Here is a 27,156-nt window from a genome sequence, read left to right on the forward strand (position 1 = left end):
CCCGCCTCCGCGCAGGGATCTGCGGTCCTCGCTCGGTGGGAGAGCGCGCGTTGGGGGCGGGGCGAGGCCGCGGGCGGAGCCCGGTCGCCCCGGAGCTGGCCGTCCAGTTCCGGTCGGGCCGCGGCCCGGAGGCGAGGGGCTGTCTGCACACTGGCCGCGAGACAGCCCTAGAGAAACACGGGATTGTCACTGTCGATTCTAAAGCACGGGACTGCGAAATCGGAGAGCTCCGCTTCCAAAGACGACGGCAAACTCACAGGGAGGGAGGACAGAAGGGGACGTTTTCATCTCTGTCTTCCATTACTGTGAATGTGGGTAAGGATGAGAGGGTAACCGCTCATGGCGGTGGAGAGTGCAGAAGCGTCTGGTCTGAGCCGAGCCCCTGCCTTGGTGGATGGAAAAGGGGTCCCCTACTAAACCTCACAAGCTCAGGAGAGGCCAGCATGAAGGTCCCTACAGACCAGAGACAAAGGTAATCACGTAGGATGGCCGAACGTAAAAATTCCTAACTAAAGCCAGCCACGGCTGGCACTCAAGTCGTGGGCCTGTAGCTTTCTTGACAGTCTTTACCTTAGGTGAGCGTGGCCTGTCCTTTCGCATCTAAGATAAGACACCCTTGGAACGTCAGAGGAATCCCTTTTTTCCAGACCCCTCAGGGCACAGCCCACCGCACCGGAACAGGAAACCACAGAAACCCTCCTGATTCTCTTGTGCCCCGCAGACCATCCCTGTGTGCTGTAAATGTCAATTATTAACTCTCCTCCACCCACCCACGTACGAGAAGTGTGTCCCTCCATTTCGCTTTTTATCCAATCCCAGAGATTTTCCCCCTTTGCTTTCTCCCCTTTAATCTACTACCCATGGATATCATGTCCTACTCCTTATGTCTCCTTTGATTCTGATGTACAAAATAAACTGCAAAACTCTCATTCTCTGGAGCATTTTCTTAATTTGTTGACATTTAGCTTCCTGGCAATTGTCAGTTGGGCTCAAATAAACTCATTAAAATTTCTCTACAGGTTCGGATGTTTCATATATCAACATCATCTAGAAAGTGCTCGGTAATGTTTGCGGTTGTTAGGGACATCCAGGCTGCTGGGGCATTATTCAGGTGACATTGCGCACTAGGAGAGTCTCTGCCTTTCTTCTCTTACAAGGACACCTTTCCCACGCGGTAATCCCACCCTCACAACCTCAGCTAGACCTAACACCTCCCAAAAGGCCCATTCCAAATACCATCACGCTGGGGCTCAGGACTTAAGCATACCTTGGGCGGACACAAACATTCAGCCCATAACAAGCTAGGAACTATATTTCTCAGAATTTCTTCTATGTTTTGCCAATGACGGGCACTGGTACGAAATTTGGAGGCCACTGTTTTGGGGAGGCAGTCGCAGCCAGAAATGTGGTAGATGAAATCGACTTTCCTAGTGAGCTTTTGAGAGCCATCTGCTTCACTGCTGCAGACCAAAAGATCGGCGAGGGCTTTCTAGGGTTGAGGATGGCAGTGGCTTCCCCTCCAGCTCCTAAGACCCCCGGTTCAGTGCTTGGGCTGAGGGCCTCGGCAACAATCTCCCTGACCTCCTCACCCCCACCTCCAGTTCTTTCAGTGGTTGCTTGCAAGCCTCTGATGACAGTATTACGCAAGACAGTGAAAGTAGCTTTGTTTTCCTGAGTAACCCCCCCTCCTTGATTTGGTTCTGAGTTTTGGAAGGGTGATAGATCATATTATCATTTCCAATCATTTGCTTTTTTCCTTGATGTTGAGCTTGGCCACATGACTTCCAGACACTGGTGTAAAGTAATCAGAGCTGACACAGCACACATTCAGGTTTTCTTCACCCTGGGTCTTGGAATGAAGACATACAGCTGACAGCACCAGCGAGAAATAAAATATTTTGACTCTGAGTCACTGAGACTTCGGAGTCCCTTGTTACAACAGCACAGCCTAGTGAAAGCCCATGACACAAAGCCTAGTATGTAATATCACCTTGTGTTGATAATATCCCTTTGTCTGATTGATGTCTTGTTCTAAAATGTCATCTCTTTGCCTTCAAAAGGATGAAGGGATGGGAGTACACAAGAGACAAGTCCCAGGACAGCCTCACATCGCAGCTGTGGGCTGAGCTTAACGGGCAGACGGAGGGACACCATGCGGTGCATCATCTTGCGAATGCACAGCGTTCCGTGAAAATGGAGGCGACCTGGCTGGTGGGGCCTCGCGTGCTGCGTGGCAGTGATGATGGGGTGCCTTTCTAATGGCAGAAAGTGCTAAACTAGTACAAGTGCAGTTGAGTTCATTATTAAGGTACTGCAAGCAAGTTTGCTTCCACCTCTCATGTCATGTCTCTCTTTATCAAGATGCCATTAACCGCATGCACCAGAATTCAGGCCCATCTGTGGCTTAAATCTTCAAGGTATTTAATTATCTCACATAACACAAAGTCCAGATTACGCGGCCCACAACTGTTTCTCCTACTCGGTGATGTCAAAGGACGTCAGCATCTTAGCAATTCTCTTAGCTTTTCCCTCCTGGTCTCAGGGCAACTGCAGCTTCTCCAGGCACCCGGTCCTGACCTCGTGGCCCTGTCGTGGGCCTGGGAGAGCCTTTGCACCTGGACATCGTCTCCTTTGTGCTCTGCTGCCCTGACAAGGCTCAGGCCTGACGCACCAGCGTGTGTGGGCCTCTTTACACTGCTATGGAGGCCTTCTGACGGGGAGGTGTCCACTTCATGGAGGAGGTGGTGGGATGCTGGGTCCGAGTGTGCCTGGTCCTAAGGGGATCATTGCCAAAACTGGCTGGTGAGCCCCTGGGGTTCATTTGGTGCTCTCCTTTGGTGTGTTTGAGATTTATCATTAAAAACAAAGACGCTAAAATCCTTTCGCTGTTCTCAGTATGTTGCACCCTCCCACTCACAGGAAACGTGTCAGACATTGCCACCATCTCCAAGTCTCTCAGCTGGGCTCCCATAACAAGCCCCACAGATGGGGTGGCCTGAACGGCGCCAGATTTATTTTCTCATGGTTCTGGAGGCAGGAGTCCAAGATCAAGGCCCCAGAAAGGTTGATGTTTGGTGGAAGCTCTCCCTTTGGGTTGCAGATGGCTGTGTCCTCACCTGGCCTTTTCACTGCACAGGTGTGGAAAGGCAGAAATCTCTAGCATCTCTTCCCTTTGATTACCTCTCATCACACTGGGGGTTAGGGATTCAACCTGTGAATTTTGGGGAGACATTCAATCCATAGCACTCAACTACTTCCAGAACAATAGAGTGTGCTGGGCACATCACTGCCCGTTTGGAATCCATTTCCCAGCCCTCCTTGCAGTTTGATGTGGCCAGGTGACTTACCACCAAAGGAATGTGAGCAGAAGTGGCAGGTGCTCCTTCAGACAGCAGACTGCACTGTTTTGTCTCAGCCTTGTCCATGAAGACAATGGTGAGCCCCTTTGGGAGCAGACAGCATGCTGGAAGGAATCTGTGTCCCTGAGTGACCCCACGAGCAGGGATGCCGCCCTTGGACTGTTACATATGTAAAAAAGCAAAATTCTATCTTTTCTAAACCACTGGATTTGTTTGGGTTTCTGTTAAAGTAGCTTAGTCTTTTCCTAAAGCACTGTTTCTCAACTGAGGGACATTTTGATTGTCACAATTGGGTGGGGATGCTCATAGCATCGGGTAGGCAGTGGCCAGGGATGCTGCTAGACAGCTTACAAGGCACAGGACAGACCCCCACAGCAAAGAGTATCAAGCACAGAATGTCAGCAGCAGTGAGATCGAGAAATCCTGTTGTAGAGCATGTAGCCATGACGAGACAGTAAGGGAGCCGCCTCTCATTCAGGTAGCTTCTAAAACAGCGTCTCTGTAAGAGAATTTGTCAGTTTTCTTATGTGAGTGAAAGATAAACATGGGAGAAGTTATTTTCAATATATGACACACAAAGGGCATGATATATGATTATTCTCTATAAGAATTATTTCTCTGTGGATAATGTATAAAGGACATAAAATGATAGAACTACAAATAGCCAACAATATGTTTAAACATTGAACCTCACTTAAATACAAGTTAAAACACTGAGATTGGTTTTTGGGTTATTTTTTCTCATCATGTTAGCAATGATCAAAAAGCCTGATGAAATCTAGGGTTAAAAGTGTAGAAACATCCTTAGTGGAGCGTCAACTCATTCAAAAGTATCAGCATTTAGAACACACACTGCTCTTCAAGCCAGCGATGTCATTTCTAAGACTATTTCCTGAGGAACCACAACGTGGTAGGTTAAAGATGGCTGTAATTCTTGCCACTCCTCCCACAGAGAGATGGGGTCTCTTTTCCCCTCCCCTCGAATCAGTTAGCCCAAAAGTCTTGCTTGACTAATAGAATGTAGTGAGGTGATGTCTTGAGATAACCAAGATGAAGTCACAAGGGTCTTGTAGCTTCCACTTAGGCCTCCCGAACAATCTGGAAGCCCACATCAGAAGTACTACCACCTGGGACTGCTGGGCTGGAGGCTACAGGTAGGCACTCTGACCCAATATACCCGCTGAATGCAGCCTTCCAGCCACCCCAGTCATCTCTATGGTACCACAAAGAACAGAAGAGTCACCCAGCTGAGCCCCGCTGGAATGCCTGACTCATAAAATTGCGAACTATGATAAAATGGTTCTTTTAAAACACTACGTTTTCAGGTCACTTATAATGCAGCAGTATGCAACTGGAACACATACCTACAGCTATGTGAACCAGTGTTCACCAGAGCGCTGTTCATAATAACACTGTGTGTCTGTAAGGAGTTGGTTAAAGTGTGGTACACCAGCATAATGAATTATATCTAGTAAACGGGATGAAGTAGAACTGAGCAAAACGTGGTGAGAATTCATAAAGCATATCAGGTGAAAGATGTACAGAGTGGAAATGTGAATAGTGTGTGACTCACCAATGTGAAAAAAAACCCGGCTCGACTGAAAAATGGGTGAAAGATCTGAAGGGACAGCTCAGCCAGGAAGACATACACATATGCATGTGAAAGGCGCTCAATATCCTGTCCTTAGGGAAGTGGAAAGAAAATGAGACTCCTCTACACACCTGTTGGACTGGCCACAGTCCAGAACGCTGACGGCACCAAACGCTGGCGAGGACGTGGAGCAGTAACTCTTGCCCACTGCCGGTGGGGATGGGCGATGATGCAGCCACACTGGAAGATGGTGTGCCATTTCTCACAGAACTGAATGTAATTGTACAGTACGACCCAGCAATCACACTCCCTGGTATTTATCCCCAGGGATCGAATACTATGTTCAAATAAAAACCTGTACACAAACGAATATAGCAGCTTTATTCGCAATTGACAAAACTTGGAAACAACCAAGATGTCCTTCAGTAGGTGAATAGATATACTGTGGTATTCCCAATGAAATAATCAGCATTGAAAGAAAGGAGCTATCAAGCCAGGAAAAGACAAGGAGGAACCTAAATGTAAATTACTAAGTGAAAGGAGTCACTCTGAAAAGGATACATACTGTATGTTTCCAACTATATGACATCACAGAAAAGGCAAAACTATATATACAGTAAAAAGATGAGTGTTTGCCAAGATTCATAAGGGACACGGAGAGGGATCAATAGATGGAGCACAGGGAATTTTTAGGGCAGAGAAACTATCCTGTGTGACACTGTAATGGTGGGTACTTAATATGATTGTACAGCAGAGAACCCTAATGTAATCTTTGGACTTGAGTTAACAACAATGTATCAATATTGTTTCATCAATATTGTAATAAATATACCACAGCAATATAAAATGTTTATAATAGTGGAAACTGTGTATGTGTGGAAGGGGTATATAAGTACTCTATTTTCTTCTCAATTTTTTGTAAACCTGAAAACCATTCTAAAAAATAAAGACTGTTAATTAAAAAAACAGCCTCTTAAAACAATAAAAAAGTGGCTAGCATTTAATTATGTCTGCATGTGTGTGCATAGGTTCTCATCAAGCACTAAATAGGGCCAGAAAGAATGCACCCAAACTGCTACCATTTGGATTCAAAGGTGAACAAGAGCATCACAGTCCTGTACCCAGGGAGTTAAGGAAATTTCAAGTTCCTGCATAGTTTGAATTTTTATAATGAACATAAAAATGGCCAAAACATGAATGTTTCCATTTCAAATATCTAACTGGAGTTTAGAGAGTTCAGGAATGGGGGTACATCTTTAAACATGCACTTGCAATAACGAAACTACTGCTCAGGAGTATGCTACTTGTAGGAACCACCACCTTAATCTCAGGGGTCAAGAAGGGGGTACGGTTCCGGGGCCCAGCCTCCCTCCGTCCAGCGGCCAGTTGTGCCCCGGGCATTCTGAGTGGGCGAAGGTCGCGCAGAGCCCCTTCCGGAGGCGCCCCGTGAGCGGCCAGCGCTGAGCGGGGAGGAGAATCGTGGGCGCTGGCCCGAGTAGCGCCTTAACCCCCAGCTACAAGTGGTGATTCCCGTCACCCCCCGTTTTTCTGCGCGCATCCGGTGCACTCCGGGGACCCTATCGTTCACTGGACCACGTTAGTCGCTCCTTGCAGGCACCTGCTGCGCCCGACCCGGCACACCGGCGGGCGATGGGGCTCCTGGGCTGAGAGTCGGCGCCCACCAGGCCGAACGGGCTGAGGCCCGGAGTGGGGCGCGAGGGGGTGTCCAGGGCAAGCGGGACCCCAGCTCCTACCCCTCCTCGCTACCGCCGGGAACCCCGCTGCGATGCCAGCTCTGCTCCCGCGCGACGCCACGCTCACCCTGCCGACCGGAAGTCAGAGGGCGGGCCGTCGGGCCGCCCCCACCGCCCGGCCAATCAACGCGCGAGGCTCATTAATAGTGAACGCGCCGGCCCCGCCCTCCGCCTCTCGCGGCACCGCCCGCCCGCGCAGACCCAGAGCGCGGCCGCGGACGAAGATGGCGACCGCCATGTACTTGGAGCACTACCTGGACAGTAAGCGCCTCCTTGCGCCCCCCGGGCCGCCGCCCGCGCGGGGCCCTCCCCGCCCTGCCATCCCCGCACGCCAGAACCCGCGCGCAGACCGTGGGGCTCTTGGCGGCGGGGCGGCCCAGGGTGGAGGGGGCGCGCGCGGGGCGGGTACGAGGGTGGGGCGCGCGCGGGGGGTGCGGCGCGGGGTCCCGCCGGCAGGACCGCGCCAATTCCAGGTGCGTCACGGCGGGGCGGGGCCGGCCCAACTCGGCCCCGCCCCTTAGGAGCGAGCCCCGCCCATCTCGGACAGGCCCCGCCCCTCTCTCCCGGGCTCGGCTCGGTGCCCCGCCCCTCCCCGACTGGGGCCCATTCTGTTCTCTTTTGGCCCCTACTCTTCCTTCTTGGCTAGGTCTCCCCCCATGCGCCCCACCCTCCTTGGTTAGGGTCTTCTTTCCCCGGCTCAGCCCCGCCCTCCTGGCCAGGCCCCGCCCTCCTCGAGTAGGCCCACCCCTCTCTTCCCGCCTCTGTCCCCTCCACTCCCCGCCCTCGGCCCCGCCCTGTCCTTCTGGGCTAGGCCATGCCCATCTGACCACGCCCTCCTCGGGTTGGCCCCGCCCCTACCGCGCAAGCCTAAGAAGGGGGTCCCACCCCGTTTGGAAGCTGGTGCAGGACTGAGGGGCTCTGGGCCTGGGACCCGCGGAGTAACTTCCAGGTGCTTAATCTCAGCTTGCGCATCTGCAGGATGGGGAGGCGGTACTGGCATGGAGGGTCTCCCGGGGCGCTTTCCTTTCCGCAGGAGACTTTACGGACGGGACTGGTTAAAGTCTGCGAGGCTCCTGCAGCTGTCCTGTCTACCTGTATCTCAGGGTGAACCCTCCTGTACTTCTGAGCAGACGGTTATTCCCCGCATTTCACAGAGGCTGAGTAGCTTGTCAGGGTCAAACACATTTGAACCCAGCGGGGCTGGCTCCAGCAGGGGTGTGACCTGGGGGGATATTGAGTTGGGCTTGGGAGACTTTGGAGTGCTGTGCTGCACTGGGGTTATGCACAGTCTCTCAGGCCTGGGTGCCCCACTCTTGGGGAGACAGTGGGGATCAACTCTCCCGAAAGGGTTGTCCAGTCCTCGGCATTTGTTCTGCTGTCCTGGCCTGTCCTGAGCACGTGCAGGGAGGGTTTTCTCGCGTTGTCACCAGAGAGGCCTGCACCCAGGTGTTTGCTGGGGAGCACTGTCACTTGCCCTTCTCTGTCCCACTACCTCCCCAGTGGGCCCCATGAAGAGTCTGAGGATTGTGAGTTATGTCACGTGGGGGCTCCTGCTTGCTCCCTACACACCTGCTGTGTGCCAGGAAAGCAGACAGGAGCCCCATTTTTCTGGAACTTACTGTCAAATAGGCAGATGGATTTCTAAAAAGTTCACAGAAGTCTACAGCCATGCCACTCTGAACAAGCCCGATTCTGTCTGATTTTGGAAGCTAAGCAGGGTCGGGCCTGGTTAGTACTTGGATGGGAGACCACCTAGGAAGACCAGGTTCTGTAAGCATAAAAAATAAAAAGTTCACAGAAGATGAAGGGCCAGGTCCTGAGAGCAAGGGTGGGCCTGTCCTGCAGAGCCCTGGGGAGTAGGACAGAGCAAGGAGGTCCCGGCAGGGCATGCTGAGCCCAGAGGCTATGCTGGGAGTTTGCAGGACTGGGTGAGCTGGGAGCGCTGGGGCTTTGGTTAGCAGCTTCGGAAGATTAGGTTAAGGTCTTAAAATGACCACTGGCAGGCGGGGAGATTGGAGGGGTGCCAAGGCTGGATGCGGGAGCCCAGTTGGGGACTCACTGTGGCCGTGCAGGCGGGTAAGGAGGTTGTCCTGGACTAGGGGGATGGCAGTGCAGACAGGTAAGCAAGGTCCTCGCCCTGCACCATCCTGCACGGCCTGTTTAAATGAATTAAACGAGTGAAATTAGAGGTTCAGCCCTCAGTGGAACTCCCCCACTTCCCATGCTCAGTGGCTCTAGCGGCGCTCGTCATCAGGCAGCTCAGAGTACTTTTCCATCCTTGCAGGAAGTTCTGTTGGCCAGCACTGATCTGCACTGCCTAGGGCACTGGGGTTCAGAGTATGGTGAGGGAAGGTCACGGAGGACCCCAGCATTTGGGACTGGCTAGCTGTGGCGGGTAATTTAGCAGCACGAATGGCTTGGGGTCTTAAGCGGGAGAGTCACAGCCATCCTCGCTGCCTCTGCTCACAGCTTGTTTCTAAGTTCACCTCTGGCTTCTCCAGCTTCTGACAGCTTCTGATGTGTGCCGGCCCGTTAGCAGTGTTTGGTGGCTCATGCGTCTGTCCCTAAAAGAAGATATCTTTATCCTTGTCCCCTGCAAACCCGAACAGAAACAGAAGGCAAAGCAGGCTCGTTATCTGCAGACTTTAGGTGCAAAGCCTGGAGGCAGGTCTGAGTGCTGCTCTGAGAAGTCTGTGTCTGTTTCAGGTATCGAGAACCTTCCCTGTGAACTTCAGAGGAACTTCCAGCTGATGCGAGAACTGGACCAGAGGACAGAAGGTGGGTTCAGGCCTTCAGTACAGCCAGAGAGGGGAGGCGCTAGGATACTGGGGTGGCACTGGGTGACCAGGGGAGGGGCCTGGTGCAGTGGGGCTGCGGCCCAGCCTTAAGCTGTGGGCGCGGATGGTGTCTTAGAGAGAGCACTAACACTTTAAACCAGACTTCGTTCCTCCGGTTCTTACGCATTTTCAGATCACGGCTTTGTAAGCATCATCCCCTCCTTATAGTCAAAGTGTTTATTAACTTTTTCTCTCTTCTAAAAGATTTTCTAATTTTAAACTATATGCGGATGCATAGTTTAAAAAGTGCTTTTGATCTCTTGGTATTTAACTCTCTATTTCTAAGTATCACATTTTGCTGTTATTTCTTACTTTATTTCCCTTCAGTTTTCGATTTTAGTCATCATGGAAAATGAAGACCTCCTCTCCAGTTGCACCCCACCCACCTTGTGCACCCCGCCTTGTGCACCCCGCCTCCCGGGGGTTGTGGGTTGGGGTTTGCGTCGTAGACCAGTGATGGCGATGCGTTCCCATCGGGACCACTCTGTGGGTAGCTTACGACTGAGCCACGCCATGTGCTTTGCTTACCTGACTTTTTGAATGACTGTGCTTTTCTTGGAGTTTCTAATGGCTTTGTTTGTTGGTTTTGTTTTCCACATTCCACACACGTTCCGCGTTATCAGTGTCTGCTGCCCAGGTTCTCTATGGCTCTGCTCACTCTGCACTGACACCTCCCCAGGAGCCCTCTGTCCTCAGATACCCTGGGCCGGCGGTTTCTGGCCCTGGGTCTTCCTGGCCTCCCTCTTTGCTGCTCCTTCTTCTCGCCGGGACGTGTTTCTTGGGCCCTGAATGTCCTCGTTCTTGCTCTGCCCCCTCGTTTCCTAGGAGCTTTGCCTCTGGTCTCCTCCTGAGAAAGGGTAGGGTACATGGGAAGGCGTGCCTGAGGACGTGTTTGTTCTGGCCTCATGTTGACTTGTCGTGTGGCTGGGAACAGCCTTCCAGGGTGACAGCCACCCCCTGGACGTGCGAGGCATTCCGCCCTGGCTCACTGCTGCCACGCTGCTGCGGATGCGTCAGAGGCCCCTGGGTCCCCAGCTTTTATAGGCGTGGCCCTTCTCCTGCCCTGTTTGAAAGTTCCAGGCTGTCCTTAGCCCTGGGGTGTTACATTTCCTGATGATGAGCGTGGCGGTGGGTGCTTCCCATTCATTTTCCTTATCAGAATGGCTGTGGTTTTTCACTAAGGCGCAGCATCCTGACTCGCAAATACGGAGCCTACTTTCATTACAAAATAACAGCATTTACATTCCGAAATAAGCATAAACAGCATAAGTACGAGTTGCTTAATGCACGTCACCCGGTGAACCTCTTGCAGGTGAAGTGGCGCCTCTGGCCCCTGGGGACCTTTGTGACAGGCAGCCACCCTGAGCTTCCCTGCCTCTGCGCCAGAGCCGAGAGCCGCGTCTGCTCCGCCCTCGACATTCGTAAACCACGCAGGGCGTCTCCCTCCGGTGCCGCTCTTCCTGCTTAGTGTCCCCTTCTGTGGTTTACTCCCTGCTGTCACGTGGGGCAGCAGTTGGTTCTTTTTGCTGCTGGACAACAGCACATCTATCTCTGAGTGAAGGCTGGACATTTTGGTTGATTTGTGCAGCTATGACTGTTTCCCCAGCGTGTCCTGGCGTCTGAGTCTTTAGGGTGTGCGCCTAAGGTAGTGGGCCAGGTGCCCGGGGAGGTGAGCGTGTGTTATTCAAACCGGGACCCCTGAGGGTCATACGGGGCAGGGCGCACGCCCGCTGGGGTGGCAGTCACATCCCGGGACAGCCCTGGGCGTCGCCCAGCTTGGAGCGTCTGCACGGCCCCACGATGCCTCCCTGTCTGCGGAGTGCGGGCTGTCACCTCTTTGCCAAAACTCGGTATCGTCGGGCTCCGTCTGCCGCCAGCCCGCTGAGTGTGTGCTGGCGCACCGTCAGGGACCGGCTTCCTGCCTTTCTCTGTCAGATAAGAAAGCCGAGATCGACACGCTGGCGGCGGAGTACATCGCCTCGGTGAGGGCCCTGTCTGCGGAGCAGCGCGTGGCGCATCTGCAGAGGATCCAGAGCGCCTACAGCCGCTGCAAGGAGTACAGCGACGACAAGGTGCAGCTGGCCATGCAGACCTACGAGATGGTGAGGCTGCTCGCAGCGCGGGTGCCGAGGGACGCGTCCCTCACGGGACGGAACTGTGTGTCGTTGTGTTGGCTTGTGTACGTGGCTGGGGAAGCCGTCTGTTTTATCCGTTTTTATATGTATTTTAATTCTCTTTTTGGTCAGCTTTAGGAAAGTCCTAGAATGTGTTGTATCGTGTTTCCTCAGCTCATGTGGTGACACAGGGCTTTGTCCCGCAGTGCACGTGAGGTCGTGTGGTGAAGCCCTGCTGTCCTCCTGGGTGGTCACCTGACTGAGGCCCTACCCCGCCTCTCCCATAACACGACAGCGATTTCTTCAAAACCTGAGTTAAGATGTGTTTGAAAAAGAATACCCTAGATGGACACCTTGATGCTTATATTTGAGATTTTGATGCCCAAACTTCTGTGTCTTTAGAGTAAGCGGCCTGTTTTCTGGAGTGTTAGGTTCGATCAGTGACCATTAAGGCAGATTTTCTCTATGGCGTGTGATGCACTTGGGGCTGCGGTTCATTTCCAGACTTGGCAGGTGGTGTTGCTCGCCTCGTGGGCTGGGACCTCCGGGATCAGCAACTGTCAGGCCCGGTTCTCCAGCTGAGCGTGTGCCGGCACTCTGGACAGGGTCGCCCCGCACACGTCTGCTGGGCGCTCGCTCGTCAGCTCGTCCGGCACCTGCAGTGCTAGGCCGGTAGCCTGTTCTCTCTCTTTTTTTTGGTTGTCCTGTTTAAGGACCTCTGTGTTTTTAAATTAGGACTCAGGCCAAGTGTCCTCACCCCTACCCCACTGCACTTCACAAGTCTCACCGCCGACCTCCAGGGTTCCTCCTGAGCGGGGTGTATCCCGGCAAGGTGGCAGGGAAGGCCCTGCAGACACTTCGAAGCAGCGGCCGCGTTTTCGCTGAGCTTCGTTAACTGGAGACCCAGTTAAAGGGCCTGCAAGTGCTCGCTGCCGGACTTGCAGATCGTCGCTTTCCGTTTTAAATGAGGCCCACACGCGTCCTTCTGCGCAGGTGGATAAACACATCCGAAGGCTCGATGCGGACCTGGCGCGCTTCGAAGCAGACCTCAAGGACAAGATGGAGGGCAGCGACTTCGAGAGCTCTGGAGCACGAGGGTTAAAAAGCGAGTCTGCCAGTTTTCCCTTATTTTGTTATTTTAACTATGGCGTATTGAAGAATTTTGTTTGTTAAATGTGTTAGGAACGTTACAGTAAATATCGTGTTTGCTCAAACCTTGTCCTGTTCAGTGAATTTGGTGAAAACAGCTGGGGTCTTTGTTGTCTTTCAGAAGGTCGAGGTCAGAAAGAAAAGAGAGGCTCCCGCGGCCGAGGCCGGAGAACCTCCGAGGAAGACACTCCGAAGAAGAAGAAGCACAAAGGAGGGTGAGAGCCCGTTTTTCTTTTCTCTTTTCCCCGAGACACCATCAGTATTTGTCAGGGCTAGAACAGCAGTGGCAGCCGCCCCGAGGATGCGCGCACACGTGCCGGTGCAGCCGCAGAGCTTCGGGCGTTACGGGTGCCGGTCTGGCGGTCCCCCAGCAGCCCGGGGCGAGCAGCATTGTCACCGGTGGTCCCCAGGGAGGGTGCCTGCCCGAGCTGGACAGCCAGCGTGCGGGAGCACCCGGCGTGCTGCCCAGCCCCTTCTCTGAGCCTGTGTCCTGCCTCTCCAGTGACACGACAGTGTGTGTTACAGTTCAAGCTAACCCACTCTTTGGTAGCTGAATATATATCTGTTGATCATTTCGTATATAGGTGTATATTTGTACATATTTATCATTGTGTGATTACGTTTATTAAATATACATGTCATTTAACTTGAAGTTGAGAATGTTTCATTTGAAGCCTCCCACGTGCTCCCCACCCCCCAGGTACTGCAGTGTCACTTCACAGAAGTGATATTTAGACTAAACAGAAAATGGTAAAATGCCAGGTGGCTTCTGTGACGATTCTGACGGTTATAGGGAGAGGTCAGAAGACCTAGTTCCTGACAGAAAGGGAAAAGCTTTATTATTAAAGCCTGGGTTCAAACTTTCATCTTTCAAAAAAGCCCAGATGCCAGCCTGGGCATTGTGAAGCAGCAGGGTGCAGACCAGCTCACGGCCCAGACGCGCGGTGTGATGAAGCGCTGTAGGAGGTGCGGCCTCGTCCCCCCAGCCTCGTCGGTGCCTGGCTGCTGCCAGCAGCCCTTTCCTGTGCCCGTCAGAACCATGACCTCCCTAAGCCCCAGACAAGCACCATCCCCACTTATCTAGTGTGGATGCCCATTCTTTCTTCCTAATTTTGTCTCCTATGTGTGCTTCCTGGACATTAACCTTCGAGATTAACTTTATTTATATATATAATTTACATACAGTAAGATGTTCTCGTTTTATGTATAAGGTTTGATGCTGCATTTGAGTTTTTTGAAGTTTTGGAACTATCCAGGCTTTCTGTTTCTTTCTGATTCAGTTTTGGTAATCTGTCTTTCAGGGATTTGTTGTTTCATATAAGTTGTCTGATTTATTGACATCAAGTTGTTTATAATGTTGCATTATTCTTCTGATGTTGTAGGATCTGTGGAGATGACTGCTTTTTCAGGCCTGATGATATTGGTAATTTATGTCGTTTCTCATTTTGTCTTGATCTTTTCAGAGAGGTGGCATTTGGTTTTATTGATTTTTATTTTCATTGTTTCCTCTTACATTTAATTCTCCTCTTTTATTATTTCTTTTTTCCTACTAAACTCAGATTTACTTTGCTTTTCTTTTTCTATCTTTTTAAGTTAGAAGTAGTTTAGATCATTGATTTTCACACCTTTTCTAATATAAGTATGTAAAACTATAAATTTTATTGTACTTCTCGCAAATTTTGATATGCTGTATTTTTATTGCATTCAAAATATTTGAAAATTTCCTTTATGGTTTTCTGACCCATGGCTTATGTAGAGGTATATTTTCCAGTTTCCGAGTAATTTGGGATTTTCTGTGTCACTTTCTGATTTCAATTGCAGTTTTAATTTTGCTGTGATTAGAGGACATTTTATAATTGAAACTCTCTGCAGCTGCCTAAGAGTCGTGTTAAGGTTTGCGGTGTGTCCTGCTGAACGTCCCATGTGCGCTCGAAAGAACGTGTATCCTGCCGTTGTGGGGTGGCGGCCCTCCCGGTGCCAGCTCCGTAGCTGGGTCGGCAGTGTTCCAGTCTCAGCGTCCTTACTGATTTTCTGCTTTGTTGTTCTGTAAATTTTTGAGAGACGATTGTTGAAATCTCCAACTCTAGTTATGGATTTGTCTTTTCTCCTTTCTGTTTGGTCAGTTTTTACTTCGTGTATTTTGAAGCTCTGTTATTTGGTTCTACATGTACATTTAGTGTTTTAGAAAAATAATTTACTCCTTTATCATTATTTCTTTATTTCCCGTAGCACTCGCTGTTCTGAAGTCTACTTTGTCTGCTGTTACTGTGGCCCCCAGCTGTCTGATGGCGAGTTTTGGCGTGGTGCATCTTTTTCCTTTATCTTTCTTTTTCTTCAATGTGTTTATGTTTCTGTATGTAGAGTGCATCTCTTGAAGGCAGCAGATTCTTGCTTTTTTATCTAGTCTGACAGTCTCTGCCTTTTCGTTGCGATAGTCAGACTGTTCAGATTAACCCAGTTAGGGATAGTAACTTAGATAACAGTGTGCTGTTTCGCATGTAAGACCAGAATCCGCACATGCACTCTGCCTTCCTGCTGTCCTCGCAAGTTTTACTTCTCCACATGATAAGCCTCACATGTTAGTGTTACAGTTTTAGGTCTAAACCGCTGATTTCCGTAAGCAGGTTTTAAAATGTGAGAACCTCTTATAGTCGCTCACATGTCTGTCGTTTCCGGGCCGTTAACCTCTAACGTCTCCCTTCTGCCTGAAGAACTCCCTCCAGCATCTTCCCAGTGCGGGGCGGCCGACGGTGATGAATTTTCTCAGTTTTGTTTCCCTGGAAATGTCTTTCTTCACCTCTATTTTCGAAGGATATTTTTGGTGGGCGTAGAAGGTTAGGTTGACTTTAACACTAAAGATGTCCCGTTGCCTTCCATCTTGCCTTGATTCTGATGAGAAATGACTGATAATTCTTATCTTTGTTCTTTATGTAAGTGGCTTTATTTGTTTTTGCTGCTTTCTAAGATTTTTCTTTAGCGATTTGATATTTAACAACCATACTGGGTCCTGGTGTGGGTTTCTTGTGTGTATTCTGCTCAGAGTTTATTGAGCTTCTTGGAACTGTTGACTTACACTTTGCATCAAATTTGGAATATTTTCAGCCTGTTCTTCAAATGTTTTTTTCTGCTGCTTTCTCCTTATTTATGGGACTCCAATTACATTTATGTTAGTAGCTTGATATATTCCCACGTCATTGAGGCTCTGCCGATTTTTTTTTTTCCTGCTGATTTTTTTGTCAGCATTTTTCTTTCTGTGCTTTAGTTTGGGTAGTTTCTATTACTCTATCTTCAAGTTTTTCTTTTTACTTATTTAAATTTCTTCATGATGACATTGGTTAACAACATCCACTAAGTTTCAGCTGTACACTTTAACAGTAAGGCATATACATGTTTACACTGTGTGTTCATCTCCAATAGTTAGATTTCTGTCCGTCACCACATGTTTGACCCCCTTTACCCTGTCTCTAGTAACCACTAGTCTATAGTCCATGTCCATGAGTCTCTGTTTGTCCTGTTATTTGTTGCTTTTAGGTTTGTATCCCAAATATAAGTGATACCATATGGTTTTCAGCTTTTTCTGTCTGACTTATTTTGCTTAGCATGATTATCTTGAGGTCCATCCATGTTGTCGCAGATGGCAGTATTTCATCTCTTCTTCTGAGTAATATTCCATTTTATAAGTGTACCACAGCTTCTTTATTCAGTTGTCTATCGTAAGACACTTCAGTTGCTTCCATGTTGCTGGCCACCATGAGTAATGCTGCTATAAACCTCAGTGTGCAAATATCTTTTTGGATATGGGTTTTCAAGTCTTTGGGGTAAATATCCAGTAGAGGAATTGCTGGATCATATGGTAGATCAATTCTTAGTTTATTTGAGAAACCTCCATATTGTTTTCTATAGTAGCTGTGCCAATTTGCAGTCCCACCAGCAGTGTATAAGGGTTCCTTTTTCTCCACATCCTCTCTAATATTTGTTATTACTTGTCTTGTTGTAACAGCTATTCTAACTGGTGTGAGATGGTATTTCATTGTGGTTTTAATTTGCATTTCTCTAATAGCTAGCGATGTTGAGCATCTTTTCATATATTTGTTGGCCATTTGTATGTCCTTTAGGGAGAAGTGTCTGTTCAAGTCCTCTGCCCATTTTTTAATTGGATAGTTTGTTTTTTTGTCGTTATCGAGAGGCTTTTTCTTCCTTGGTGTCTGATGTAATCTTCATCTCCATTAGTGAATCATTCATTTGAGAGATTTCCTTCTCAAGAAGTTCTATTTGTTTCTTTTCTATACCTTATGTTTCTCCTGTTACATGTCATATTTTCCTTGATATCTTTAATATACGTATTTACAATGACTTTTTAAAGACTTCTCTTCTGATTCTACCTATGTCATTTCCAGGTCTATTTCTTTCTTCCTTTTTTAAAAACCAATTTATTAAGGTATGATTGGCATGCAAAAAGCTGTGCATATTTAAGGTCTATAATTTGATAGTGAGTTTGGCAGGTCTGTTTCTCTTGACTGATTTTTCTCCTAGTTATAAGTCGTGTTGTCCTTCACGTGTCTAGTAGTTTTTGATTGAGTGCTAGACAGTATGTATTTTATGTTGTTGAATATCTGGATTTTGTTGTCTTCTTTTAGTGGGTGTTGAATTTTTTTAAATTTTTGGTCAGTAGTTTAATCTCCCGTGGATCAGCTTCATCTTTTGCAGGTTTATTTTAACCTTTGTGAAAAGCTTTTTCTTAAAGGGCCAGATAGTAGATATTTTAGGCTCACAAGCCACGTCGTTTTTGCTGGACCACTCAGCTGTGCTGTTTTATATCAAAAGCATCCACAGAAAATATGTAGATAAACAGCATGGCTGTGTTTCAAAGAAGCTTTGTTTACAGAAGCAAGCGCCCGGCTGCCCGCGTTTTGCTAGCCCCTGGTTAGGCATCCTGTACTCTAGGGCTGGCTGGGTGTGACCCTTCTGAGCTCTCCTCTGAGCGCCCTTGGAGTGTGATGAGGCCTCTCCATTCTGTCGGCTTGGAGCTCTGGGAATTGTCCAGCTCACAGCTCCCCGGCTCTCTCAGCCTGTGCACAAACAGCTAAGAACTCGAAAAACAATTTCTTTGCAGATTTCCTGAGCGAATTCTTTAGGTTCCTCCTTTGCAGCACCCGCCTCCCAAATTCCAGCAGCATCGCCCTCCCTGAGCGTTGTGTTTTTCTCCTCAGTTCTTGACACCCATGCTGTCTGTGTTGCTCTGCGGGCTGGAGTGTGGAAAGTGCCTCCAGGCAGAAAGCCCCGGCGATCGCTGGTGTCACCTTGTCTGTTTACCTTCTCTTGGGATCGCGGTCCTGTGCCGCCTTTTGTCCAGGGTCAGGAAATGGTTGCCGCACACATTCTGTCCAGTTTGCTCGTTCCTCACAGTGGGAGGGCACGTTCGTTTGGTGCCACTCCTGTGTCATGGTCACAAGTAGAAGTCGTTTTCTCTTCTTTTTTTAGGTGAGTCCTATAAGTATCTTTAGTATGTAAGTTTTTCTTCTATACCTTTCTTTTCTCCATGGTTTTCCTTTTGAAGGACTGTTCGACTTGTAGAGTTTCCCAGAGTCTGAACTTTGCTAATGAGACGTGAGCCCTGGATTGCGCGTCTTCACTGCACACTTGGACAGCGCTGCTCCTTCGCCCAGTGGGGTCGGTGACCTCGCACCGGAGGCGCACAGTCCCGAGCGTGCTCTGTTGAAGCCCGAGTTCTGTAGGTCTGGGAAGGGGCTAACGCCAGCCGTGGAAACTGCTCCAGAGGGGCCTGGAGAGGCTCTGGCCTAGCGTGGGTGCTTGTCTGTCGTGTGGAGAGCAGGGCTCTGCCAGCTGCAGGTGGCTGAGGTCCGAACACTGATCTCAGATGCTGTGGCTTTCTGTTCTGGAACACTCATTCGATTCCCTTTTTTTGGATGGATTTTAGTTCCCTTGTGAAAAGTCTTCATGTATGTGTCCATCACATTCACGTATTCTCTCTAATAGCTGTTTCATGACCCTGTCTGATGATTTAACATCTGGGCCACGTGTGCTTCAGCTTCTGTTAGCTTTTCTCTTGCTTGCCAGTCACGAGTTCCTGCTCCTTTCACATCATACAGTGTTTTCATCTGTCCGACCTTAGGGCTGGGGAGTGGGATTTCTGCTGTCCCCCGGAAGGAGCAGGGTGGAGGCTGGATGTCCCCCACTTAGACCCAGTTCCCTCTGGTGTCTGAGAGCATGAGGGGGGGCCCTCTCGGTTCCTGACTGAGGACCCAGAGATCTGGCTTTTCCTTCTGTCTCAGCTCCGGCCTTGCTGTGTCCACGGTCGCGCAGGTCCAGGGAGTGGGCCGGCTGAGTCGGAGGCAGGTGCCTTTCCCGAGGATGCGACGGGTGACTTCGCTCTGCCTCCCCGTCACCCTCTGCGAGGCCCTTGAGTCCAGTCACTGGACCGTGGAGTGGCAGCCCGTGGGTGTCACCAAGGGTGGCCCCATCGCCACCGCCCGCCCTCCTCAGTTTTCCATCGTCTTTAACACGTGGTTTTAGCGCTTCGTTGAGTTTGCGTTTTAACTCGTATGGCAGCCGTATTCTCTGTCCTCCTGGGCAGAACTAGGGGCAGCCGTGCCATCTCCGGGGAAGAGCAATGTGACTCTTCCTCACCCGAGGGCCCCCTCAGAGGGAACAGGATCTCAGCACTGGGGCCTCTGGAACAGGAAGTGCGCCTGGCTGCGCCTCAGAGACCTCGGTGATGACCCACCCTGTCGCAGCTGCCCTGCTGGCTGGCCGCTCTCCCTGACGTGTGTGGTGGTGTGCGTGTTGGTGACCGCTGTGTCACGGCGGAGGCAGGTTGCTCCGCCTTCCGCTGGGCTGACTGCCCAGCACAGAGGATGAGTGGACGTCAGGGGCAGGGGTGTCTGTGAGGCCGTCGGGGACCGGGATGCACTCAGCCCGTCCATGAGAATCCCTCCGTCTCCCTGGCAACCTGAGCAACGGCGCTGTCACTGCCACTTCACAGATGCCGGACAGGCCGGAGGGGCTGAGGCAAGGGGTGCGTGAGGGTGTCCGGCCTGCCCCGACACCCGTCCCGGCCCCCCTCGGCGCCGTGCGGGCAGCGAGGGTCAGAGCGGGCGTCTGAGTGAAGGCCTGGGCGGGGCTCTGAGGACACAGTCCTGAGACATGCGTGGTGAGCCACTGCCCTGTGTCCCCACTGGCCTCGTGGCTTCAAAGCCTGCTTTTGGGTAGGACTGCTTTGGCATGTCACAGCTTGTCTTCCCTGCCGGAGGGCTCAGTAGGGGCAGGGAGGCCCCCAGAGTGGCGTGCTGACAGCCTCACGGGCGTCCCCCTGTCCCGTCTGGGGCATTGCACAAGCTCGGCTGCCCCGTTGCCATCCCGGGGACTGGCCTGGCCAGTGCTATTCTCCGGCAAGGCGGGGGATGGTTCTCCTCAGTCCCTGAACCCCAGGCCTTGGGTGAGCAGCACCCCTGCAGGGGCTACTGGGAGCACTTCGGAGGGTGCCGGCTGAGGGGTGCCTGCCATGCCCAGGAGAATCCGCCTGGAGGAAGCCTCTACCCAGCAGGGCCAGAGCGAGTGGCGCAGACAGTGGGGCCTCTAGCCTGCCCTAGGACAGACTCGGCAGGGACATCCCTGCGGGCGTCCTGCCCCCCACCTGACTGCTCCCCCTGGAGACGCAGGAGCCATCCCCAGTCCTTGCTGGCTGGGCAGCGGCCTTGCTGCATGGTTCCCCTCAACCCCTCCAGCCTCTCCTGCTGCCACCTGGATCTGGCCAGTGCCTTGAACCTGGAGTGGCAGGCGCGGGTCAAGCGGCCGCTGAAGTGGAGTCAGAGCTGGGGCGCGGGGAGCCAGGGCCCGACTGTTAGGGGGAGGGGCCCTGGTCACCTGGGGAGCACCCGGGAGGCAGGACGCAGCTGGTGGGGTGGGACCGAGTATCACTGGCCACGGTGACAGATCTAGGTTTCAGCAGAAGCAAGGAACCTGTGTTCTGGCCTGAGGACTTGTGATGGTTGCCTGAAGCAGTGTTCACGCTCACGGGAAGGGCACGTTCTTGTGACATTTGTGGTTTCAGACATGAAGAGAAAGCCCTGTGTGTTCCCAGAGACGGCAGAGGGAGGAGGCCCGGACCGGCCCGGAGCCCAGGGCAGCCTCGTGGGGGGAACAGCACAGATGTGGGGCCATGTGGCAGCTGGGGGCGCCTGGAGCCTGGCGCGTGACCGGACGGGGATGCAGACCCACGTCACCCTCGCCGTGACACAGCTGTCTGGCCGCCGCTATGCTCGGCGCCCCTTTGCCGCTCGGGTTTCAGTGCACGTGTGTCCTTGACTTGGGGCTGGGTTGGGGGCTTTTCTCTCTGTGCTGACGGGAGCGTCCTGTTTGTGGTCACCTGCAGCCTGCGGCCGTGTTTGAAAAACAGCAAAGCGCAGAGAGTTGCTGCCCCATCGCCTTCCTTCTAGGGTGGACGCTGCCGCTGTCTCCCTGCTCTGCTGCAGGCCTGGGGGAGTGGCCTGGAGGGAACGTGTGGGCAGCTGGGGTCCTGGCTGGGCCGCTGCTTAGAGACCCTGAGGAGAGCTGAGGGTGGACGGCTTCCCTGGGGTGATGCCGTCAGAGGTGGCCCCGGTGACGGGTGGGCAGTGCGGGGCTCCCAGACGGAGCTCGAGGGAGGGCAGGGGAGCTGGCGGGCTCCGTGGGTTTGGGGTGAATGTGCCCGAGGGATGTGCAGTGGGAGCAGCCAGCCATTTTTGCGGGAGGGGCTGGGGCACTGGTGAAGGCTGGGCTGCTCGGACACCGGATGGGTCGGGCGGGGTCCAGGCCAGGTTCTCAGGTGTCACCTGCTGCCTGCTGGTGAGTGTAGTGGAGAGGGCCCCCAGGAGGCTGAGGAGGGTCGACCTAGGGCAGGGGAGGGAGCCCCAGGAGCAGGCCTTTCCAGGTGGAGGGGCCAAGATGGGGTGCCCCCGAGTGGCCCTGGACACGATGCTGGTGCTGGGAGGCGAGCGATTCTCCCTCAGCCTCCCGGCACCTTCGCCCCAGCCCTTGCCTGGCAGCATGGGGGCGACGTGTCCCCCACCTGTCTGCCGCTCACCACTGCTGTCTCCTGGCAGGTCCGAGTTCACTGACACCATCCTGTCTGTGCACCCCTCCGATGTGCTGGACATGCCCGTGGACCCGAACGAGCCCACGTACTGCCTGTGCCACCAGGTGTCCTACGGAGAGATGATCGGCTGTGACAACCCAGACGTGAGTGTTGGGGCATGCCGAGGGAGGTTCTGGTGCAGGACGCGGGGCCTGGAGGCGGGGAGGCAGATGGCGGCGTGCACCTGTGGAGCGGGGCGGGGCGGGGGGGCCGCCCTTCTGCTTTCTGTGTGTGCACATGGGGCAGGTTGGTGACCGCCCGCCTCCCCTCTGCCTTGCAGTGTCCGATCGAGTGGTTTCACTTCGCCTGTGTGGACCTGACCACGAAACCCAAAGGAAAATGGTCAGTATGGGGCCGGGTCTCGTCCCGCCCGCCAGGCGTCCGTGCATGCCGGCTTCCCCTACGAATGTGCCGGTGGCCGGCCGGGCCTAGTGGGGCCGTGCCTGCTGGGCTCTGGGTGCTCTTGGTGTGGCTTTGGGGACCAGGCCACGTCACATGCTGGTCCTGGGTCTCCAGCCGAGCTGGCAGAGGGATGTGCGCCGCCCACCTCGCCTGGGGCACACTGGTTACGCTTGCAGCTCTGCCGTGCTGACGCGGAGTGAGGCCAGGACGACAAATAAAAACGAGAGCCGGGGGCTCTTTCCCCTGGGGCAGTGTTCGGGGGAAGGAGCCCAGCATCAAACAGCTGCTCCTCGTCTTGGTCCTGGCTCAGCTGTCCCTGAGATGTCATTTAAATCAAAACCTGGTTTTGTTTGCTTGTGCCCAGTGGGCACGTGTCTTGCCATGGGACCCGACCTGCTGCCGTCCCACCGTGCGTGATGCCGCCCTTGGTTGCGTGCAGGCGGCTCAGACACCCGGGGGGCAGCCTGCGGTCCCCTGGTCTCAGTGTCTGACAGCGAGACGAGGGTGCTGCGTGGTCGTGCCCCGGCCGTGGCTCCTCGGGCACCGGGAGGCGCGGGGGAGTCTGGGAGGTGACGCAGCCGGCCCCTGACCGTGCCCGCGACATGGGTGACAGGAACGTGAGGGGCGCTGTGGGCAGGGGAGCGGGCAGAAGTGGGGGGCCGGCCCTTCGCTGGGTGTGGGCAGGGACGGGAGGTTTGGTTTGGTTTGACCTGGGACATGCCGGGTTTGGGGGGCGGGTTGGAAGGTGCTGGGAAGTTTGCCTCTGGGAGCAGTGGGGCTGTGGGGCCTGGGGCAGGTGGAGCTGGGGAGGCGGGGCCGGGGCCCATTTCAACTGTCTCCCTCCCAGCGGGGTCACTTCAGAGGCCACCAAGTATACAGGCTCTTCCCCCATCCGTTAGGTGTAAGCCGATGGTCATGTTCTCGCCGAGTGATGAGCACGATGCTGGGGCGCTTGCTTCTCTCCTGGCCTTGGAGGGGACGGGGCGGCCCCAGGGGCGGGGCGTGCTCAACGGGGGCCTGGGCAGACCCAGCCACACTCAGTCAGCGCCCCGTTGGGGTGCTCAGGAGGCTGAGGTGGAAAGCAGCGTGGACCGTCTGAGAGTCCCCGAGAGCCCTCTGAGCCTGAGGCTCCGGGCCTTGCTTGCCCAGCGTCCTGGCCACTCAGACTGCGGGTGTCGTCTGCATTTTGGTCACCGTTGACCCTGCGACCGCTCATGGTGGCAGGAGGGAAGCCGACGGCAAGCACACGTGCTCGATCAAGCCGCCACTCCGTGCTCGTGGTCTCAGTGCTGCTTCGCCGGCGCCCGCTGTCCCGGGGGGCCCGGGAGACGGGGTTGGGGCCTCCGGGTGCTGGCGCAAGTGGCGCAGAGGGCCGATGGCTGTGCCTTTCCTGTCCCAGGTTCTGTCCGCGCTGCGTTCAGGAAAGGAGGAGGAAGAAGTGAGGACGCGGGCCCTGGGCCGGGAGAGCGCGCCGTGGGCTCCGCCGTGCACGCTGCAGCGTTTTATCTTCATTCTGAAACGACCTTGTTCCGGGTGACATTTAATAACTCCATGGCCAGTTGTAATTCTGGATATTTCCTAAAACAAACGAACCCACCTGAGCCCTGTTTGCACAGAGGAGCAACCTCATGGGGCCTTGCCCCTGTGGCTTCGCCCTCGTGACTTCGCGCAGAACCCGGCCAGCCGCCCATGGCGTGCAGGGGGCGTGCCGGGCCTGTGGGCACCCCCGCCTGGTGCGTACACTGCCACCGCTCTGCAGCCAGAGCTGTGGGCCTCGCGTGGCCTGTCCAGTGTCCTGGGCCACTCCCCGAGAGCCCGGCACGTCTTTCCACGCCGAGGGCATGCGCGGAGTGGCGGTGGTGACGGCAGGCTCCTCCCGCCTCAGCTCTGCCTCACTGTGACTGCCTTTGTCGTCTGGACTCCCGCCCTGCCCTGCTGGGGTTCCACCTTCCGGGCACGCCCTGGGATGGGCCGGCGGCCGCGGTTCGGGGCCCAGCACCGGCGAAGGGCGCCGTGGCCCGTGGGCTGGCGCTCCGGGCCTCTGGGAATCACAGACGTTTTTACTGTGAAGGTGAAGTTAGTGTAATAGCAGATAGCGTGTCTGTATGAAGTGAGTCCAGTCCACTAAGAGCTGACTTTAACCCGCTTGTGTCGCACAGTAGGTCCACAGCTTACATCGGGGTCGACAATTATGTGATGTGATTTGTGTATTTGTGTCACAGTAGCTGTTCTGGAATGAAGCTAGGAAACTAGGGTGTATTTTCTGTTTAATCAGCACTCACCAAACAATCTTAAGCTGTCTCTTTGGTACTAGTTGGGGACACTGCACACATTCGGTGCGTGGGCTCCATCTGTGATGGTGCCTGCAGGGTGACTCCTGGAAGTGTCCCTGGACTCTCCAAGGCAAAGTCAAGATTTCTGAAGAAAGAAGAGAAACCTGTTTTTGTCCTCATGCCTGAGAAAGACACCCGAGAGGTAGACTCGAGGTGCGAAATGCCCAGCTTCAGAAGAATCTCGTCTTCTCTGAGGAGGGTCGTCTGGGGTGACGCGCCGTCTCCTGCTTCTTAACGTTCCACCGAGCAGAGGACCCAGGCCCAGGGGAGCTGGAGACGCTGTCCTAGATGGGCTGTTCCTGCAGGTGACAGTGGGGATCGGAAGGTGGCCACGGCCCAGCTGGAATCCCCATCTGCGGCTCTCAGCGGACCTCAGGCCACACCGGACGTGTCTGCACTGCTGTCCTGTGTGGGGCGAGCTGAGGGAGCAGGACTTCCTCCCGGATGACTGTGGGGTCACAGGTCAGCATGTGTGACCTTTCCCGTCTCAGGCTGAGTGGTTCGGCTTGTCGCCGCCCTGTCCCTGGGCCCGGCGAGCACTCTCACAGCCGGCTCCTTCCTGGTAGGGGCGGCACCAGGCTGAGCACTGGCCACTCTGGGAACGAGGCACACTTGTATCTTGACTTAGCTCTGTGTTAACGCAGGTGTTTAAAAATGTGGGGAATAAATTGTGGAAAACTGTTTTCTTCACTCTTTTACCAGTTTTTGTGGAGAGCATAGGTAAGTACAGTAAGTGAGTTTGTGATGATTCTTTAGAAGCTAATTTAATATTTGTACTTCGTTTTAGAACACTTTGCGATTACTGTCCCCGGGGGAAAACAGTGGTGTTTGTGGATGTAGGTTGACAGCTGGTGGTTCTCATTGTCACCTGGTTTCCTGAGGCCTCGCTCATTCCCAGGAAAGGTGGCCAACTTCTCTGTCTTAAGCTTCTGTTTAAAATTCGATGCTGTCACCCTGCTTCACTGTAACGTCCCATGTATCAGCCTGTTTTAAGTTTCTGTGCTTATCTGTTTCTAGTGTTTATTTTTGCCAGGTACAGTGATATCACCAAAATAATACGCACACAGCTCTGAAGAAGACGGAAAGGAGCAGCCTAGGAAGGCTCCGCGGACGCTCTTGGGATGGTGATCGGCCTTCCTGACTGTCAGCACTGCACATGAGTCAGAACTGCTCGAGTGCTGTCTGCTCGGGAGGACTGTCACGGCACTTGGCCTGGCCGTGGGGGACGGCTGGCGCCCGCACTGCTCGACCACCCAAGCATTGCCCTGCACGGCCTGGCTGCCCTCATCCTGGGTCATTCGGGCCAGACCCCTGGCCGTGCTGCCAGGCCCCACATCTGATCCTGGGGGCGGCTCTGCAGCCAGCCCCGTCCCTTGGGTCGAGGGTTCTGGGCCGGGCGCAGCAGTGCCCCTTGCAGCCGTCAGAGCTGAGGGCGCGCGGGCCCTCCGTGACTGTGGGTTATCGGCAAGGGAGGGAGGCAGCATCACCTTCCTGTTCTCAGAGCTGCACCGTCAGCCAGCACCTCGGAGCCTCTAGTTCTCCGGCAGGAGCCACGCGCTGCACTGATACAGTCTGCTAAGCTGAGCCCCGCATCTCTGGCTGTGCTCGTGGAGATATTGGCTGAGCTGAGGCTGAGTGACGGTGCCCACTCTGCAGGCTGGGGCCCCTGGGCAGGGGGATGCGAGACCGGTCCTGGCCAGGGCCGGGAGAGCTGCCCTGCAGTGGAGTCTTGCTGGGATACATGGGGACACAGCCATGTTCTGCAGCCACGCTGCACCTTGCCACCTTCCGTGTCCCTTGGCAGGGCTGCTCTGAGCAATAACACTGTCCGCAGAGCAGCTTCCCCACGTGCCACAGCAGGGCCTGCCCACCGCAGGGCTCGGACACTCCTGGGCACTGCAGAGGCAGCGTTTTCCTCGGTTTTCAGTGAATAGCAGTTGGTTTCATTACCTGTGTCGAGAGGAGTTTCAGAACAGGAAGTCTGAGAAAAATGTCCTCATTCAGGAGACAGTTCTATGAAGTTCCTTTCTTCCTACGTCTGTATTTTGTGGTATTCACCACATTTCATCCAAAAAGACAATGCAGCTTTAACATGAATGTTACGTTTTATTTTCAAGGGATTATTACGTCCCCTTTGTAAAGGAAAGATGCTATTGTAAATCTTTTTATTAAATAATGTAAAGGTGTATATCTGTATTTTTGGATCATGTTATAGATTATGGATCTATTGTTTAATAAATGAAGTATTTTTTGGAATGAACGTTAGAGAATGCATCCTTTTGGGAGAGGATAAAACCTAAGTTGAACCCAGAGATGGCCAGTGTTGTCCACGTCGAACTTGGAAGGGGCCGTGCAGTGAACCAGAGGGTGGTCTGCCGGCCATAGGACTGGGTAGGACCCGCACCTTGGTCAGCAGTCAGCTCTGCGCTTCCACTGTGTAGTGTCAGAAGTCGGTCCCCAAGGTGAGTGCCATAGGACACTTTA

General features: G+C 53.3%; 1 protein-coding gene, 1 long non-coding RNA gene and 1 pseudogene across 5 annotated transcripts; all 3 read left to right on the top strand.

Annotated features, from left to right (window-relative positions):
- The first annotated feature begins 45 nt into the window (after window positions 1-45).
- Window positions 46-4,076, top strand: LOC111729938. 2 transcript variants are annotated; one of them, XR_002776471.1, is made up of 2 exons: window positions 46-472; window positions 2,061-4,076. It is a non-coding gene; the product is annotated as an uncharacterized LOC111729938 (long non-coding RNA). The 2 variants fall into 2 exon arrangements; XR_002776472.1 differs by having other exon boundaries at window positions 51-315.
- A 2,780-nt stretch (window positions 4,077-6,856) lies between these two features.
- ING5 (inhibitor of growth family member 5) lies at window positions 6,857-26,928 on the top strand. Of its 3 annotated transcripts, none has more exons than XM_011376275.2 (8): window positions 6,857-6,965; window positions 9,411-9,482; window positions 11,477-11,643; window positions 12,649-12,760; window positions 12,926-13,019; window positions 21,906-22,041; window positions 22,218-22,279; window positions 23,739-26,928. In XM_011376275.2, exons 1-8 carry the CDS (start codon window positions 6,929-6,931, stop codon window positions 23,779-23,781), a joined length of 723 nt encoding a protein of 240 aa, XP_011374577.1. In that variant the 5' UTR covers window positions 6,857-6,928; the 3' UTR covers window positions 23,782-26,928. The 3 variants fall into 3 exon arrangements, with proteins under 3 accessions (XP_011374577.1, XP_023376864.1, XP_023376863.1); XM_023521096.1 differs by lacking the exon at window positions 6,857-6,965 and adding an exon at window positions 7,279-7,653; XM_023521095.1 differs by lacking the exon at window positions 6,857-6,965 and adding an exon at window positions 7,683-7,808.
- Window positions 8,363-8,481, top strand: LOC111729941 (annotated as a pseudogene).
- Window positions 26,929-27,156: the final 228 nt, after the last annotated feature.

Source organism: Pteropus vampyrus, unplaced genomic scaffold (assembly GCF_000151845.1).
Source record: "Pteropus vampyrus isolate Shadow unplaced genomic scaffold, Pvam_2.0 Scaffold291, whole genome shotgun sequence".
In the NCBI taxonomy this organism is placed as follows: Eukaryota; Metazoa; Chordata; class Mammalia; order Chiroptera; family Pteropodidae; genus Pteropus; species Pteropus vampyrus.

What these genes read in the sequence shown, in the direction of transcription:
- ING5 (XM_023521095.1), top strand. Translation starts at nt 7,703, where the DNA reads ATGGAGGGTCTCCCGGGGCGCTTTCCTTTCCGCAGGAGACTTTACGGA. An exon ending in CCATGCAGACCTACGAGATG is followed by an intron (nt 11,644 to 12,648) that starts GTGAGGCTGCTC and finishes CCTTCTGCGCAG; the next exon opens with GTGGATAAACACATCCGAAG. An exon ending in TCGGCTGTGACAACCCAGAC is followed by an intron (nt 22,042 to 22,217) that starts GTGAGTGTTGGG and finishes TCTGCCTTGCAG; the next exon opens with TGTCCGATCGAGTGGTTTCA.